Source organism: Geotrypetes seraphini, chromosome 6 (assembly GCF_902459505.1).
Source record: "Geotrypetes seraphini chromosome 6, aGeoSer1.1, whole genome shotgun sequence".
NCBI lineage: Eukaryota > Metazoa > Chordata > Amphibia > Gymnophiona > Dermophiidae > Geotrypetes > Geotrypetes seraphini.
Genome location: NC_047089.1, coordinates 41,151,344 through 41,169,631, shown reverse-complemented (window position 1 = coordinate 41,169,631; position 18,288 = coordinate 41,151,344). Strand labels below are relative to the sequence as shown.

Sequence of the window (18,288 nt, the reverse complement as noted above, 5' to 3'; positions counted from 1 at the left end):
TATTTATAAATTTTGGAATAGTTTCACATCATTCAGAAGTGATAAGAAACTAAACAAAACCATTTAGGAAAGAGATATATTTAAAATTAAAGATAATCCACAAAAAGTAAAGGAGGGAGAGGTGGATTATACAGAAAAAAGAATATCAAGAAATTAACATTTGAAGGACAGAAGTTTCAAGGTTGACCTGCAGCTGATAAGGTTCATAGCTTTCAAACCTTCTCTGTATAATTCAAAAAATCTAAAAGCTGTTTCTTGTACGCCAAATCAAACTTCTTAGTGGTTTACAGAACATTAAAAGAGAATAACATAATGTAAGTAACAAGGTTAAAAACATAAAATAAAATCAGCAAATTAGTAACAAAACAAACAAAATTACAAAACAAAATAGGAACAAAAGGAATTTAAAGTAGAACTACATTACTGTTAGGAAAGAAAGAACAGGGAAAGGGGATCACAATTGGGAGGGTAGATGCCAGTTGTTTTCAAAAAGAAAGGGATCAGAGTCGGTACTGAATAAAAAATTAAAAGAAGAGAGCTCATCCTTACAAGAACTGTTAGAGCCTACAGGCATCTTTAAACAAGAATGCTTTTTGATTTTTTTTTTTCCCCTTTAGGTAGATTACACTGGAATGGAATATGCTTCTTGCTTTCTGTGTCTTTTTGGGAGTCTTTCTGTGTTGTTTTGGGAGTGGTGGGGGGGGGGGAGAGCTCAGGTAAATAGTGAAGTTTGGGAGAGTATTGGTATTCATGCTTTATTTTGTACACTATGTAACCTTGAGTGTTCTGTTTTTTTTCTATTGCAAAATTAATAAATATATTGAACCTAAACAAAAATGCTTTTAAGTTGTATTTAAAATAAATTAGAGGAAGCTTCTCTTAAATGGTTAGGAGTAGAGATCCAAAGAGAAGGGCAGTAACCGAGAAAATATAAGCCCGTAAAGTGTTAAATGTGTCACAGCCACAGCCTCAAGAAAAGCAAACAAAATGTTGGGTATCATTAAGAAGGGTATCACGACCAGGACAAAGGAGGTCATCCTGCCACTGTATCGTGCAATGGTGCGACCGCATCTGGAGTACTGTGTCCAATATTGGTCGCCGTACCTCAAAAAGGACATGGCGGTACTTGAGAGAGTCCAGAGAAGAGCAACTAAACTGATAAGAGGTATGGAAAACCTCTCATATACTGACAGACTGAAAAAGCTGGGGCTGTTCTCCCTGGAAAAGCGGAGACTTAGAGGAGACATGATAGAAACCTTCAAGATCCTGAAGGGTATAGAAAAAGTAGACAGGGACAGATTTTTCAGATTACGGGGAACCACAAGTACAAGGGGGCACTCGGAAAAACTAAAAGGAGACAGGTTTAAAACAAATGCCAGAAAGTTCTTTTTCACCCAGAGGGTGGTGGACACATGGAACGCGCTTCCGGAGGCTGTGATAGGCCGGAGCACGTTACAAGGCTTCAAAGAAGGTTTGGATAGGTTCCTAGAGGATAAAGGAATTGAGGGGTACAGATAAGAGTAGCGGTAGGTTATAGGGATAGTCTGGGACCATTGCTTAGGCAATGGGCCTGATGGGCCGCCGCGGGAGCGGACCGCTGGGCGAGATGGACCTCTGGTCTGCCTCAGCGGAGGCAACTTCTTAAAGATGGAATAACAAGTCAATTCTGAGAGACTAACAAGACTTCTTTGTGGAGAATATGGAATCAGAAGCCTATCAATGAATTCAAGTTGGTTAATTTCAAGGGTTTTAAAGGTTAATAGTAGAAGTTTATATGTAATTCTGTGCTCGATGGATAACCAGTGGACTGCAATCAACAAAGGGGTTATATGGTTGAATTTTCTTGTATGAGCTGCTATTTTGACCGCTGTATTATCCCAGGACAAGCAGGCAGCATATTCTTAACGCATGGGTGACGTCACCGACGAAGCTCCGGTCGGACCTTTTTAACTAGAAAGTTCTAGTTGGCCGCACCGCGCATGCGCGAGTGCCTTCCCGCCCGACGGAGGAGTGCGTGGTCCCCAGTTTCTTCGTTTCCGCGGAGCGAAGAAGACGCATGTGTTTTCAACGGCCGTTGAAAAACTAATTTTTGCCTTCCCGCTCGCGTATTTTCTCACTTTTTTCCTATTTTTCTTATCGGATTCCCTTTATTTTTGTTTAAAAAAAAAAAAAAAATAAAAAAACTCGTCGAGTTTTCTTTATTTTTTCAGGCCGGCCCCGGCGGGGCCTGTTGCCACCATACAGGCCTCCGGATTCGATTTTGCGGAGGCCGTGTTTCCCTTCATGCCCCCTCAACCGGGCTTTAAGAAGTGCCAGCGGTGTGCACGCCCGATCTCCCTCACCGACCCGCACAATTGGTGCCTCCAGTGCTTGGGTCTAGAGCATCGGGCTGACACCTGCACCCGCTGTGCTACGCTTAAAAAGCGTACTTTGAAAAATAGGCAGATCCAGCAAAATATTTTGTTTGGTACCGGATCTGTCATGGAACCGGCTGCGACGTCGACGGCACAGACGACATCGACCCCACCGGACCCTTCCTCGGGGCCGTTGGGCCCAGGTAAGCTGGCTAAGAAGCCTCCCACTTCCCTTGAGCGCCCTCCTGCCACGGTTGCGACACCAGCCCTCCCGACACCGCACCGGCCCTGCAAACGCTCCGCTCCGATCTCGGTGAGTGCCTCATCATCGGCCTCCTCATCGCCGGAGCGTAGAGCGGCACCTATGGTACCGAAGAAGAAAAAAGCAGTACCGGTGCCTCCCCTGGATGACCGCATCGCGGCCATACTCCAAACACAGTTACAGGAGCAGCTGCAACAACAGCTCCAGCAACTGTTGCCGGTGTTGCTGGCACCGCACCTTCCGGTACAGGACCGGTCCGAGCCTCGCACTGTCCCATCGGTGTCAACCCCCTCGGTACCGATTAATACCTCCATGCCGGTGCTCTTGGCAGAAACACCTACAGTGCATACCCGTGATGCTGCCGACCCTGTCCGGTCCCAGGAACGACATCGGTCTTCCTCACCCGGTACCGCCTCGGTGCGCTCAGGCAAATCTCTCTCAAAGATCCGCCATGCTGAGCCCCCCACACCGATGTCCAAACGTATGCACCCCGACATTAGGGACCCGGACTTGTGGGAAGACTCCCCTCACGGTACCGAGGAGGACGCTTCGTCAACCGACGAAGAACCCTCCATGACCGACACCGTATCAAAACCAGAGCAATCCTCTTTCTCCAAATTCCTTAGGGAGATGTCAGCAGCTCTTTCCATTCCCTTAGAGTCCGACTCTAAAAAGTCTCAGGCTTTCCTCGATGCCCTAGACTTTGAGCAACCTCCCAAAGAATTTCTGAAGTTGCCCATCCACGACATCTTACGGGAAACTTTCTATAAAAACTGGGAGGCTCCCCTCACTGTTCCTGGAGCCCCTCGTAAATTGAATAGCTTGTACTGGGTTATTCCAATCCCAGGGTTTGACAAACCTCAATTGCCTCCTGGTGGAATATACTTTGAAAAAATCTCAGGGTTCCAGTGTATATGCCTCCACCCCTCCTGGCAGAGAGGGAAAAACCATGGATAAATTTGGTAAGCGCCTTTTCCAAAATGCCATGTTAGCCAATAGAGCCAACAACTACACCTTCCACTTCTCCTTCTACGTGAAGCATCTGGTACAACAGCTCTCCTCCTTACAGAAATATCTTCCTGAATGTAAGGTCCCTCTTTTCCAGCAACATATTTCTAGCCTCCTCCAACTCAGGAAATTTATGGTTCGCTCCATCTACGACTCATTTGAGCTGACCTCTCGCGCATCTGCCATGGCGGTGGCTATGCGCCGTTTGGCATGGCTGAGAGTCTCTGACCTAGACATTAACCACCAGGACCGCCTGGCGAACGCACCTTGTCTGGGTGATGAACTCTTCGGAGAGTCCCTGGACTCAACAACCCAGAAGCTCTCAGCACATGAGACCAGTGGGACACTCTGATCAAACCTAAAAAGAAGACTCCACCTGCTCGCCCCTATAGACAGCAGTCTTCCTACCAGCGCAGGTTCTCGGCCAGACCTCTCAACCCGCCCCAACAGCAGCCTCGCCGACCTCGTCAACAGCATCAATCTCAGGCTCGCTCACAGTCTCACCAACCTGCCAAGCCTCTACCTCCGTCAAAACCATCTCAGCCCTTTTGACTTTTTCCTCCAGGGCATAGCCAGTCTCCCACCATCATTGCCTCTTCCTCAGCCTATCGGAGGTCCCCTCCGAATCTTCCTCAGCCGTTGGGAGGTCATCACATCAGACCAATGGGTCCTCAACATCATTCGCCACGGCTACTCTCTCAACTTCCAGACTCTTCCACCAGACCATCCTCCCGTAGAGTCTGCTTCTCACTCCTCCCAAACCCCCCTCCTCCTGAGGGAGGTCCACTCTCTCCTTCTCAATGCCATCGAAGAAGTGCCTCCGGACCAAAGGGGTCAGGGATTCTACTCCCGCTACTTCCTGGTTCCCAAAAAGACAGGAGATCTCCGTCCCATCCTCGATCTCAGGGACCTCAACAAGTGTCTGGTCAAGGAGAAGTTCAGAATGCTCTCCCTTGCCACGCTTTACCCTCTTCTCTCTCAGCACGACTGGCTATGTTCCCTGGACCTCAAAGAGGCCTACACTCACATCCCAATCAATCCGACTTCACGTCGCTACCTACGGTTTCAGATACAGCACCATCACTATCAGTACAAAGTGCTACCTTTTGGCCTCGCTTCATCGCCCAGGGTGTTCACCAAGTGCCTTATTGTGGTGGCGGCCTTCCTCAAGTCTCACAACCTCCAGGTGTTCCCCTACTTGGACGATTGGTTGGTGAAAGCACCTACGTCTCCACTTGTGCTACAAGCCACTCATCACACCATCTCTTTCCTCCATCTCCTGGGGTTCGAGATCAACTACCCCAAGTAGCATCTGCTTCCCTCACAGCGACTTCAGTTCATTGGAGCAGTTCTCGACACCACACTGATGAGGGCGTTTCTCCCCTCCGACCGTCAACGGACCCTGCTCCACCTCTGTCGTCAGGTGCTCCTTCATCACTCCATTCCAGCCCGACAGATGATGGTCCTCCTGGGCCACATGGCCTCGACGGTCCATGTGCTTCCTCTGGCGCGACTCCACCTCAGGACACCTCAATGGACTCTTGCCAACCAATGGTCACAGACCACAGATCTTCTTTCTCATCCCATCTCTGTGACATCGTCTCTTCAGGAATCTCTTCAATGGTGGTTGAACTCCTCAAATCTTTCCAGGGGTCTACTCTTTCATCTACCCCCTCACTCCATGATCATAACCACGGATGCCTCCCCCTATGCGTGGGGAGCTCACCTGGGAGATCTACGCACCCAGGGACTCTGGACCCCTCAGGAGCGTCAACATCACATCAATTTCCTGGAACTCAAGGCCTTCCAGCACCTTCTCTACCCTCAGGTTCTTCTCCTGTGCACAGACAATCAAGTCGCCATGTACTACATAAACAAGCAAGGCGGCACCGGATCTCGCCTCCTTTGTCAGGAGGCTCTCAGCATCTGGACCTGGGCCACGGCCCGCAATCTCTTCCTCAAGGCTGTCTATATCCAGGGCGAACAGAACTCCCTGGCTGACAATCTCAGCCGCATCCTTCAACCTCATGAGTGGACTCTGGACCCTTCCACACTCCACTCCATCTTTGCTCGCTGGGGCACTCCGCAGGTGGACCTCTTTGCAGCTCCTCACAACCATCAACTGCCCCAGTTCTGTTCCAGACTCTTCTCTCCTCATCGTCTGACCCCAGATGCATTCCTGCTCGACTGGACGGATCGGTTCCTCTATGCCTTTCCTCCACTACCTCTGATGTTGCGGACGTTATCCAAACTCCGCAGGGACAGGGCCACCATGATTCTCATCGCTCCTCGGTGGCCTCGCCAACACTGGTTCTCCCTCCTGCTCCAGCTCAGCTCCAGGGAGCCCATTCCTCTTCCTGTGTTTCCTACTCTACTTACGCAGCAGCATCGGTCTCTACCAGTGTTCCCGCTAAGCTGCGCTGGGGTGCGTTGGCGCACAAAATATTACCTCGCAGCGCACAAGTTTCTCGTCACAGCGCACACAGTGTAGAGCACAGTTCTTCAACCGCCGGTCCGCAAACAAAATCTTGCCGGTCCGCGAAGGATTCGGTCCCCGCCGCAACGAAAGGCCGGCGTCAGCTGACTTGCAACTTCCTGTTGCAGTCGCTGTGCCGGGACTCCTGCCTTCGCCGGGACTCCTGCCTTCCACCGCGTTTGCCTCCTGCCTTGTCTCCGCACCTCCAGACCAGCAGCGGCAGCTGTGTATGCTTTTAACTTCGGCACAGAGCTGCCCCTAATCAATAGTTTAGCGCGGTTTCATAAGGCAGCCTCGGGGCCTTTGCTAGGCCGGCCCACATCGCATCATCGAAGCGGGCCGGCTATCAAAGGCCCCGAGGCTGCCTCATGAAACCGCGCTAAACTATTGATTAGGGGCAGCTCTGTGCCGAAGTTAAAAGCATACAGAGCTGCCGCTGCTGGTCTGAACTCTTGGGCCGCTGAAGGAGGGCAAAAAGCAGCTGTCCTGGAGGTTTCCCTTCCTCTCGCCTTTACAGGTTCCTTTTTTCCACCTTTTTTTTTTCCTTCAAACGGCAACGGGCCCCAGCATCGACATCAATCAAGTAAGTTCCACTGTCAATCAAGCGGTTCTGCTCGGCCAAAGCTTCCCCTGTGACATGAGCCACCCTCAGGGGAAAGAAAGTGACCCACAAAGGTGAGGGGAAGGGGGGCAGATGATGGAAGTTGGGGGGGGGGGGGGAGAGAGAGAGAAGGGGCAGATGATGGAATGGAGGAGATGAGAGAGAGAGAGAAGGGGACAGATGATGGAAGTGAGAAGAAGGGAGAGAGAGCAGAAGGCAGATGGATGTCAGTTGAGAAGGGAGAGCAGATGCTGAATGGAAGTGGGGAAAGAACACATACTGGATGGAAGGAGGAGATAAATAAAGGGGGAAGAAAATAGTAAGATAATGGAGGGGTGAGGGAAAGGGGTGACAAGCTGTGTGTAGACACAGTGAAAAGAGGGAAACGGGACTAAATAGTAAGAAAGAATTTAATTTAGATGGAGGCAGAAAATAGAGAAGGAAGACCAGAGAAGAAAAGGGAAGAGAGAGCAGAGAATGATCAGATCTGAGTGGAGGAAATGAGAAGAGAGATATGCTAAAAACCACAGGGGGGAGGGAAGGATAGAGATGCCAGACCATGAGGGGAACAGAAGGAAGATGATGGATGCTAGACCAAATTGGGGGGTGGGGGGGGGGGCAGGAGGAGAGATGGCAGGGAAAGACAGACAGTGAATGGAAGGGGCAGATGCTGGACTGAAGAGACAGAGAAGGTTATCATGCTGCTGTACCGGGCCATGGTACGCCCTCACCTGGAGTACTGCGTCCAGCACTGGTACTTTAAGAAGGACACGGTACTACTCGAAAGGATCCAGAGAAGAGCAACTAAAATGGTTAAGGGGCTGGAGGAGTTGCCGTACAGCGAAAGATTAGAGAAACTGGGCCTCTTCTCCCTTGAGCAGAGGAGATTGAGAGGGGACATGATAGAAACATTCAAGGTACTGAAGGGAATAGACTTAGTAGCTAAGGCAGGGAGAACGAGAGGGCACTCTCTAAAGTTGAAAGGGGATAGATTCCATACAAACGTAAGGAAGTTCTGTGGTAGAAAGCAACATATTTATTTGGCTCATAACTTGCTGGCGCCCGATATTTTTAGCTCACAGTGAAAAAAGTTTGCTCACAACACCCGCCCGCTTAGAGGGAACACTCTCAATCTGTCCTCGCTCCACCTGACAGCTTGGTTTCTCTCGGGCTGACCTCCCCAGAGAATCTGTCTCAGCCCGTCCATCGCATTTTGGATGCCTCCAGGAAACCGGCCACCCTCCAATATTACCATCAGAAGTGGACCAGGTTCTCCTCTTGGTGTCTACTGCATCACCACGATCCCACCTCATTGGCGGTGGAAACTGTATTGGACTATTTGCTCTCTCTATCTGATGCTGGCCTCAAGTCCACCTCAATCAGAGTCCACCTCAGGGCCATCACTGCGTTTCATGAGCCTATCCTCGGAAAACCGCTTACGGCTCATCCTCTGGTTTCCCGGTTCATGAGAGGCCTCTTCAATGTCAAACCACCTCTGAAGCCTCCTCCTGTTGTCTGGGACCTGAATGTGGTTTTATCAGCCCTCATGAAACCTCCTTTTGAGCCTCTTGCCACAACTTCGCTCAAACTTCTAACATGGAAGGTTCTTTTCCTCATTGCCATCACCTCTGCCATGAGGGTTAGTGAGATGCATGCACTGGTCGCCGATCCACCGTTCACTGTTTTTCACCATGATAAGGTGGTTCTGCGTACCCATCCTAAATTCCTTCCCAAGGTGGTCTCGGTTTTTCACCTCAACCAGTCCTTTGTGTTGCCTGTCTTTTTCCCTAAACCCCATTCTCATCCTGGGGAACAGGCGTTACACACGCTGGATTGTAAGCGTGCCCTCGCATACTACCTTGACCGTACCAGGGCTCACCGCTCATCCCCTCAGCTCTTTCTGACCTTCGATCCTAACCGTCTAGGTCATCCTGTCTCTAAACGGATGCTTTCCAACTGGCTTGCTGCCTGTATTGTGTTCTGTTATGCTCGGGCCGGTCTCTCACTGGAAGTTGCTGTCACGGCCCACAGGGTCAGAGCTATGGCTGCTTCTGTGGCTTTCCTCCGTTCCACACCCATCGAGGAAATCTGCAAGGCTGCCACTTGGTCCTCAGTTCACACGTTCACTACTCACTACTGTCTGGATGCCTTCTCCAGACGGGATGGACACTTCGGTCAATCTGTGCTACAAAATTTATTTTCCTAATGGCCAACCATCCCTCCTCCCTCTCCGTTAGCTTGGAGGTCACCCATGCGTTAAGAATATGCTGCCTGCTTGTCCTGGGATAAAGCACAGTTACTTACCGTAACAGGTGTTATCCAGGGACAGCAGGCAGATATTCTTACATCCCACCCTCCTCCCCGGGTTGGCTTCTTAGCTGGCTTATCTTAACTGGGGACCACGCACTCCTCCGTCGGGCGAGAAGGCACTCGCGCATGCGCGGTGCGGCCAACTAGAACTTTCTAGTTAAAAAGGTCCGTACCGGGGTTCCGTCGGTGACATCACCCATGCGTTAAGAATATCTGCCAGCTGTCCCTGGATAACACCTGTTACGGTAAGTAACTGTGCTTTCTGGATGATCTGTAAGCGTCTAATTTCTTTTTTAGTTATCCCTTTATATAAGGCATTTCTGTAATCCAGGCAAGGAATAACAAGTGAATGGATTAAAGTATTTAATGATGATGAGTCGAGCAATTTAGATAATGAACGAATCATTTGTAATCGGTGGAAACATTTCTGCACCACTGAACTAATTTGATCATGGAAAGATAGTTTTCTGTAATTTAAGACTTGGAACGATTTATATCGGGGAAGAACCAATTTTAATGGGTCTGGTCAAGGAAAATCCATCTTTAAATGGAAAAATCCTCCTGGACAGAACATAAGAAGTTGCCTCCGCTGAGGCAGACCATAGGTCCATCCTGCTCAGCGGTCCGCTCCCGCGGCGGCCCATCAGGCCCATTGCCTGAGCAATGGTCTATACCTATCTATACCCCCCAATCCCTTTTTCTTCTAGGAATCTATCCAAACCTTCTTTGAAACCATTTAATGTTTTCTTGTCTACAACAGCCTTCAAGTCAGATTGGGGCTCCAGGATTGGTAGCTAGTCCACACGAGGTTCGTCCGCTAGTGGGTGTAGCGCAGGCTGAGGTGTTCCATGGAGGTGTGACAGGGATTGTAGCCGGACTGCGTGCCTCCGCCAGGTGGTTGTGCGATGGATCAGAGGGTGGCAGAGGTCACCGGCCATGGTGGTCAGGCTGGTGGGGCAGTCGGAAGACTTGAAATCCATCTTTCCAGCTTCCTGAGTCTTTAGATCTCCCTATCTGCTATTGCCAGCATTGCCTGCAGCTACTCTCAGATAGCACTTGGATTAGCGAGTAATAGACTGACAGCCTGTTTTAGCGATTTTGGGGGGTCCTGAAAAGGTTATTTTTTGGGTGGTTTCCCTGCATGCCCTACCACTCCCCACCTCTAAAATCTCAAAAGCACAGTTTTTTTTAGGGATCCTTGTTCCTTTCCCGGGCTATTTTAGTGTAAAATCAGCACCTGCAGCTGCCATCTTTTGGACTTTTCTAAATTTGAATAAAACTATATTTTTCATAGTTAGGCGCTTCATTTTTGCTCTAAACTTCACAGATGGCCTCCCCAGGATGGGATGGATTCATGCCTTGTTTGTGGCAGATGGCTATCGACTGTGCAGCCGTATTCCACGTGTGCTGCGGCCTGCGAGGGGGATGAGGTTTGCACGGATGCAGTACCTTCCACCTCTGGGGAGACCCTGCTTGAGCCTTGTGCCCCAATTTCTATGAAAATCATGTCGGGGGGAGGGGGGCTCTCAGGAGAGTGCTTGTGGTGTATTGGCAAAACACAAGTGCAGTTCCAGAGAAAAGCTTCATAAGTCTTCCAAGCATTCTAAGGCTGAGTCGCACAGGGTGGCTCTCGCCACGGGATATCTATTTCCCCCGGATGTTGTGAATATGCTCTATCAGGCATAATTGGCTAAGAGGTCCATGCCTGTGATCTCTCCACCAATGTCTGGGCCCTCGGTGGGGTCTACACCTCCATTGGACCCGGGTCTTTTGTAGGGAGATTTGGCAGCATCTGCAGATGTGGAAAATCTGGCGGAGCTCCGCAATCAGGATCTGTGTGGGTCCCGGGACCTGGCTGAGGATCTCACACTGTGCAGGTTTTTCAAAGCTGTCCGTTTTAAGGACCTCATTACGGGCTACTGGGCATGATAGACCCAGGAAGGTTTATGTTATGTTCTGCAATCTGATTAGTCGGTCCAGGCGGAATGTTTTCTCATGAGTGATTAGAGGCCGCTATCTGATTCCTTTCCTGATAACCCCAATGTGGTTCGTATCCTGTCGGAGATTTGGGATAACCCAGAGAATCCTTTGAAATGCGCTTGGGCCATGGTGAGGGTTTACCCCCATGGCGGTCGGTTTTACCAAGCGTTTTGATACTCTGAAGGTGGATTCAGCTGTGGCTCAAGTCACCAATTATACTTTCCTCCCTTTTGATGGAGGGGTGGTCCTGACAGATGTTCAGGACAGACGTGTGGATTTTATCCTTAAACGCCTGTTTGATTTGGCTGCGGCCGGCGTCAAGGTGGCGACAGCCTCGTCCTTTGTTGCTTAGGCATACCACTACTAACTAAGCCATGATGCGTGATTTGAATTTTCTCATCTGCAGGGTGGATTATATGGCTGATGCCTTGTATATACAGTACTACCCCAAAATTTGCGGGGGTTCTGCTCCCTTAAGGCAAATAACATACCACATCATAAATACAGACCTTAAGGTCAATATCTCACAGACGTTGGCGGTGCAGCTTGTATGATTATTAAACTTTCAACATACAGCGTATCAGCACCAAAATCGTCACTGGTCTCATAATAAATTTTTTATAAATATACTTTAAATATACACTTCAGTAAGTTTAGAGTAGAAAAATACTCATTTTAGTCTACACGGATGGGGGTGGTATTCCGACATAGAATTATGTTTTGCCTAAAAAAGCTGTCTCAAGGAAATCCCCCTGAAAAAATATGATAAAAATCAATAACACCTCTATTCATATACTATCATTTCAAGCTTATATATGCTAGTTTTGAAACACATGAATCACCTTAGTATAGCAGGCTCATGTTCCCCACATCTACAGGTTTAAGTAAGTTAAAAACTTGCTGATGTAATTTTTAGCGTAACCTATCCTCGGGCGAACCTATCAGCTGACTACTACCTATTCACTAGATCAGTATCATCCACTCGATTTTAGCATTCAGTCCCCTAGGTTTAACTGAATTAAGATCAAAAATCCATTTCTGTTCCTTAAATAAGCTGGCCAAACATGCAGTACTTCGGAGGAGGGGGATAGGCCTTCCCGACTAATCCTCCCCCCTCGCCCAATGCATCGGCAGTGGTCAGCCAGAAAGAGGCAGCGCTGCCGCTCCTGCTGTAGGAAGGCACTCCCCGGCGGGTCAGTCACCGAATTGGGAGGCTGATATATATATTTTTTAAAGCAATCGATTCACCCGATTCGAATTGGTGAATCTATTCGAATTGGAAATCGGGCAGCACGACTGCGCACAATGAGTTCCCAGACAGCTTACTGATCTGCACAAGCAACAGTGTGTGGAGGTTCCTGAGACAATATGAAGAAGCTCCCAAGTATTGTGGAGAGAATTGTCACTGGCGCCAAGACATGGGTACGTCACTGCGAACTGGAGAGCAAAAGACAAAGTGATGAAGTAAAGGAAGCGGTGCTCATCTGCAGGAATGTAGGAGATAGTTGAATGGTATCACAAATGCATCGTATTAAATGGGGACTATATGGAAAAGTGATATGTTCAGTTGCTCACAGTTACTTCTATTAAAGACATTAAATGTATTTTGCCTTTACTTTTTGATTTACCCTCGTATATAGGATGGTAAGCCAGTATTCTCTATCTCCCAACAGGTGGATGGATGGTTTCTCACAAACTCCTGGGCCCAGATGCACTAAAGCCAGCGATCATCGCTAAAGCTGCTTTAACAGCTATAAAGACGATCGCATTTGTCAACTTGTCATTTGTCAACCTGATGCACGATCGCTCATTCCCCAATTTAACCATACAAATAAGCTGATTAATATTAAAATGCCATGTAAACTAGTGGAGCGATTGATGCTCTAACAGTGATTCTCAGCTTCTTTAAGCCAACGAGCAATTTAAGGCAAAGACTTGCCAGCTCTAGGACCCAGGGCAGACTGATTTACTGGGTTTTCCCACTCTAAAGCATTGAAAACAAGAACAGTCTTCACTATAACAAGCAATAAGGCACTGTAAGGGCCCCATCTTAATTTTATCCCTAGATATCCATTTAATTATAGCAATATCACCGTCTGTAAAAACTCATTTCCTAGCAACTAGAAAACTCAGCAAATGCAAAGAAGTCAACATTGACAGGACTCCACATTGACAGGACTCCACGAACAAAACTTAAATAAAACTAAACAAAGAAACACCGGTTTCAGTATGGTACAAAATTAAATCAGTCCCGCACATTTCTTTTGTGAGTTCAAGTTGCCAATCCAAACCTAAAAAATGGGTTCTTGACAGTTTGTTCAACCCGTGCTAAGGCATCATGAACACAAACACATTAGTTACTTAAAAGACTGCGTGATTAACAAGTTGGTTTTAATCATTAAGGCAATAAAGGTATGGGAAGAGACGATGAAGCCTTGAAGAAGCGGCATGACAGTGAATCGAGAAGACTAGGCCTCAATTCAGTAAAGAGAGGAGGGTCGGGATACTCACAAACTTAAGAGACTTTCTTCTCAGGTTCATCGCTCCCAGGGCCGCTGAAAAATGCACCTGCGGACGGTCCACCGACTTAGAAGGCACACTTACGGTTTTGTTTGTTTGTTTATTTATTCATTTATTTAGCCCATCCTCCCAAAGGAGCCCAGAACGGGTTACAGGAGTACATTCATAGTATGGGTAGGACAAACTTTAGTGACTTTATAGCATTTACAGTATAGACAAGGGGGTTTAGATTACAGCATTTACAGTAAAGACATAATATACAGACTTAAAATACAGACTTAGTAGGCATAGGGTGGATTAACTTGCAGCATTTACAGTGTAGGTATAACATGGAGGTAATATAGCTTTCCTAGCAATGGGTGTATCTTTGTTGTCGGAGAATGTGGTGGTAATTCAGATTATATTTGTGGTGGTCTGCGAGTTTAGAGATGCCGTTTGGTGTCTTAGGCGGTGCCTTTGAGATCCATCCATCTGGGGTGTAGGCGTGGATTGTTATGAAGCTGGGTTTGTAAAGATAGAGGTTTTCATGGCTTTCCTGAAGTTCCAAAGACTGTCTAGTGATCTAATGGATAGGGGGATGATGTGCCATAATCTGGGTATGTAATGAGAATAACTTATTTTATCCCAGGACAAGCAGGTAGCTTATTATCACATATGGATGACGTCATCCACAGAGTCCGGATGCTCAGAAAACTTCAGAAGTTTCGAGTCTGCCACACCGCGCATGCGCGAGTGCCTTCCCGCTCAGCACAGGGCATGTCTCCTCAGTTTCCTGCGGTGCCTTCTGTCACCACGGCTCGTGTTTTATTTTACTTATTACCATGTCACTTTGCTTTTCTTTCGGTCTTTGTTTAAAAAAATATATATATATATATTTTTTTTCGTCGACTCACTGGCTGGGCTGTCGCCCTCAGCCTGCAGGCTTTGACTTCGTGGCGGCTATCTTTCCTTCTGTGTCCCAGCCAGTCATGGGCTTCAAGAAGTGTAGCCAGTGCCAGCGTGCGATCTCCCTCACTGACCCACACCGCTTCAGTGTCTGGGGCCTGACCATTGCCTGGAGTCGTGCATTCGCTGTGGTACTCTTCAACCTCGATCCCGCAAACATCGTCAAGTTCAAGTGGAGAAGATTTTCGATATGGAAACCTCTGCTGCACCCTCGACCTCCGACTCGGTCAGGCTTGCTACGGGGTGTTCTCCTGCCTCCATGACTTCGACCTCGACTCTCATCAGACCTTCCTCAACTTTTTGTCTCCTTCGATCTAAATAAGTTGGAACATCCAATTTCCAAGCGCACCATCTCCAACTGGTTAGCGGCTTGCATCTCTTTCTGCTATGCTCAGGCTGGACTGCATCTACAGAGTCGAGTTGCAGCCCAAAAAGTCAGAGCCATGGCAGCTTCAGTAGCTGTCCTCAGATCCACTTCTATTGAGGAAATTAGCAAAGCTGCCACCTGGTCCTTGGTTCATACTTTCGCCTCTAATTATTGTCTGGATGTTTTCTCCAGATGGCCAGAGAGTATTGCAAAATTTATTCTCCTAAGTTGCCAACACTCCCACCATCCCATCCTGGTTAGCTTGGAGGTCACCCACATGTGAGAATAGGCTGCCAGGGACAGTAGGTAGCTATTCTCATAACCCACCCACCTCCCCTGGTTGGTTTCTCTGCTAGCTATCTGAACTGAGGAGACGCGCGCCCTGCGTCGGGTGGGAAGGCACTCACGCATGTCTGCTTGCGAGGCTGTCCGCATCTGGGCTCCGTGGATGACATCACCCACATGTGAGAATAGCTGCCTGTTGTCCCTGGATAACACTTGTTACGGTAAGTAACTGTGCTTTCTCTACCAGGAGCCGGGGACAAGTCTCGGGAAGGACGACACGACTCCATCTTCCCCTGTTGAAGTGGTCTTGCTCAGAGCGCCCACTTAATCTGGCACGGGACGTGCTAGTCACTAACTAACACCCAAACGCCTGTACTCTTCATGGCCCCTGATAGCTTCAAAAAACAACAATATCCAAATGTTTCCGCCACACGGGCCACGCCTAACGTCCATACCTTTGACCAATGGGGAGAAATGAGCCTTCTCCAGAAACCATACGTGGAGCACAGATTCTAAATCCCCCCCCCCAACCTGCGTTCCAAAACGCTCTCTAAATTTTCCAGCATGACGCTCTGCTATTGGTCAATAAATGAGGTGGTGGCCGGTAGAAAAGGTACATGGTTGAAAGTTAACGAACAATCTAAATGTTGGCTCTTCCTTTGGTCAGTGCAAGGCAGCTGAGGAACTGTGGTATCAAAACCCGAAATATTTATTTTGAGTCTTAGTGAAGATCGCGATCAGTCAGGTTGATTCGCGATCTTCCGAGATGAAAGCCGGGCGCTCACCTAAATTAGCCTGGCGGAGCGCTTGTCTAAAACGCGCTAGGGAGAACACTGACCTATCAAGTTTTTAAACATCTGTATCATTGCCTCTGTTGCTCCTCTCCTCGAGTATACATATACCAGAGTCTTCTTAGACATCATTTGGTGCAAGCCCCTCTCCATTTTCTTTGCCTTCCTCTGGACAGCTTCAAGTGTTTTTACATCTTTAGCCAGAGTGGAGTGGAGGAGTGGTCCAGTGGTTAAGGCAGCAGCATCCTGAATTTGCATGTTTAAGCCTAGCACTGCTCCTTGTGACCCTGGGCAAGTCCCTTAACACTCCATTGCCCCAGGTACGTTAATAAAATTGTGAGCCCACTGGGACAAATAGGGAGAAGTACTTGTGCATCTGAATGTAAACCACTTAGGCTATAAGTAGTGTAAAAAAATTAAATAAAGTATATGGTCTCCAAAACTGAACACAATACTCCAAGTGAGGCCTCATGAACAACTTGTACGATGGCATCAACACTTATGTTCCCTCTAAGCAGAACACATGAGCAATTGCTCATACGTTCTAGGAGTGACACTGATTTTACATGGTGGTTCACAAAAATACTTGCAAATCTGTTTCTTAAAACTAGTAGTTTCAAGTTTAATTAATTTTAATATACCGACCATCGACGTGCATCTGGCTGGTTTACAATGCTAAAAATGAAAGGTTAAAATAAATTTTTGTAGTGGGGGGAATTGTGAACATTAAATAGACAAATTACAAATCCGAATATGAACTTGAGGGTAAAGGGGGAGGGGAAAGTTAATAATTACATCATTAAAAAAACAAATAAAGGGAAGAGGGGGGAGGATAAAACACCAGCTCACACACAAAAATTTTTTAGAACTTGTTGCTCAAATGAAAAAGAAATTTACACACACAATCTTAGAGGGAGCATTGATTAACATCTCCCTATCTTCTGCTGGTTATCATCTTCTCTATACAGCCTAGTATCCTTCTGGTTACAGCCACTGCCTTGTCACACTTTCTTCACCTTAGATCCTTACACCATCTCCCCAAGGTTCCTCTCCTTGTTTGTGAATATCAATCTGTCACCTCCTAGGACATACAACTCTCTTGGATTTCTATTCACCAGCGTATCACTCTGCACTTCTTCTCACTGAATTTTAATTACTGAACTTTAGACCATTCTTGACTTTTGTAGATCATTTTTCATGTTTTCCACTCCCTCCAGGGAGGAAACATAAATGTTAATACTAAATTAAGTGATAAAGTGAATAAACCTCAGCTTAAAAAAAAGCAGCATTTTTGATTACAGAAAAAATACATAGTTGAAGGTTTAAAACAAGGACTATGATTACACACAGAACTTTTGCTGACTGCACTAAGGGTATCTGAAATCCTGCAATACTAATGGGAAGAGAGGAAACTTAGTCCCCATTACTGTTAAACAAGAGTACCCTTAATGTTTCAGTGTTAAGTTGGTGGTGAGCTCAAGAGATATCCAAGCAAGTAAGGATTTGTGGACAAAAGGTGTCAAATTGAGATTTGAATGAAGCACAATAGGGATACAATAGCTAAGAAAATTGTTTTTTTAGATTGAATCAGGTTGGGAAGACTGGATGGACGATTCGGGTCTTTATGAATCAGGTTGGGAAGACTGGATGGACCATTTGGGTCTTTATCTACCGTCATCTACTATGTTACTATGACTACATAACTTGCCAAAATGGAGTCCTGTTGGATGCCACAGGTGAATGTATCCTGCCAGTGTACTTAGATATGTCTTGTTGATAAGTAGGACTTAAACCAATCCAGCAAGTGTGTGTGAGCTATGAGATCAAATGCTGTTGACAGATCTAGTGACAAGTACTGTTTTGCTTTGATCTATATTATGTTGAATAAAAGTGGTAATCACAATCGGTGCTGTTTTTGCAGATCTTATGAGGCGCCAGGAGGAACTGAGACGTTTGGAAGAACTCAGAAATCAAGAGCTACAGAAACGCAAGCAATTTCAAATGAGGTATGATCTTTTTAATTGTGGATTAGAAGACTTAATGTAGAATAACTGCTGGAAACCACACTAAGCATTAATGATCTCAGGAAAAAAGTGTTTGGCCAAATAGTTTTTTTTTTTTTCCAGAAGGCTTGAAATAATAGGGAAACCAGTATAATGGGTAATGAAGTTCTAATGAATTCTGTAAACAAAAATTAAAAATTATTTCTTAATAGAGTGGTATCCTATATAATAAAACCCTAAGCGCGCATGCGCACTTAGGGTTTCGTGTTCCCTGCCGCTGTGGTATGTGATCCGTGGCTGTGTTCCATTTTGGAACCCGGCGGCAGGGAACATTCTGGCCACTCACTCCTCCTGCCCTCACTCACCATTTGGAAGCACAGACAAGC

General features: G+C 47.2%; 1 protein-coding gene across 3 annotated transcripts in view; it reads left to right on the top strand.

Annotated features, from left to right (window-relative positions):
* PSPC1 (paraspeckle component 1) overlaps nt 1-18,288 on the top strand; it is a 319,494-nt gene that overhangs the window by 48,803 nt on the left and 252,403 nt on the right. For all 3 annotated transcript variants that reach the window (XR_004539827.1, XM_033948195.1, XM_033948194.1), the window contains exon 5: nt 17,821-17,905. Coding sequence is in view for 2 of the 3 variants with exons in the window: in XM_033948195.1 (XP_033804086.1) it covers nt 17,821-17,905 (85 nt within the window). In the remaining variant the exon portion in view is untranslated. The remainder of the gene's footprint in view (nt 1-17,820; nt 17,906-18,288) is intronic.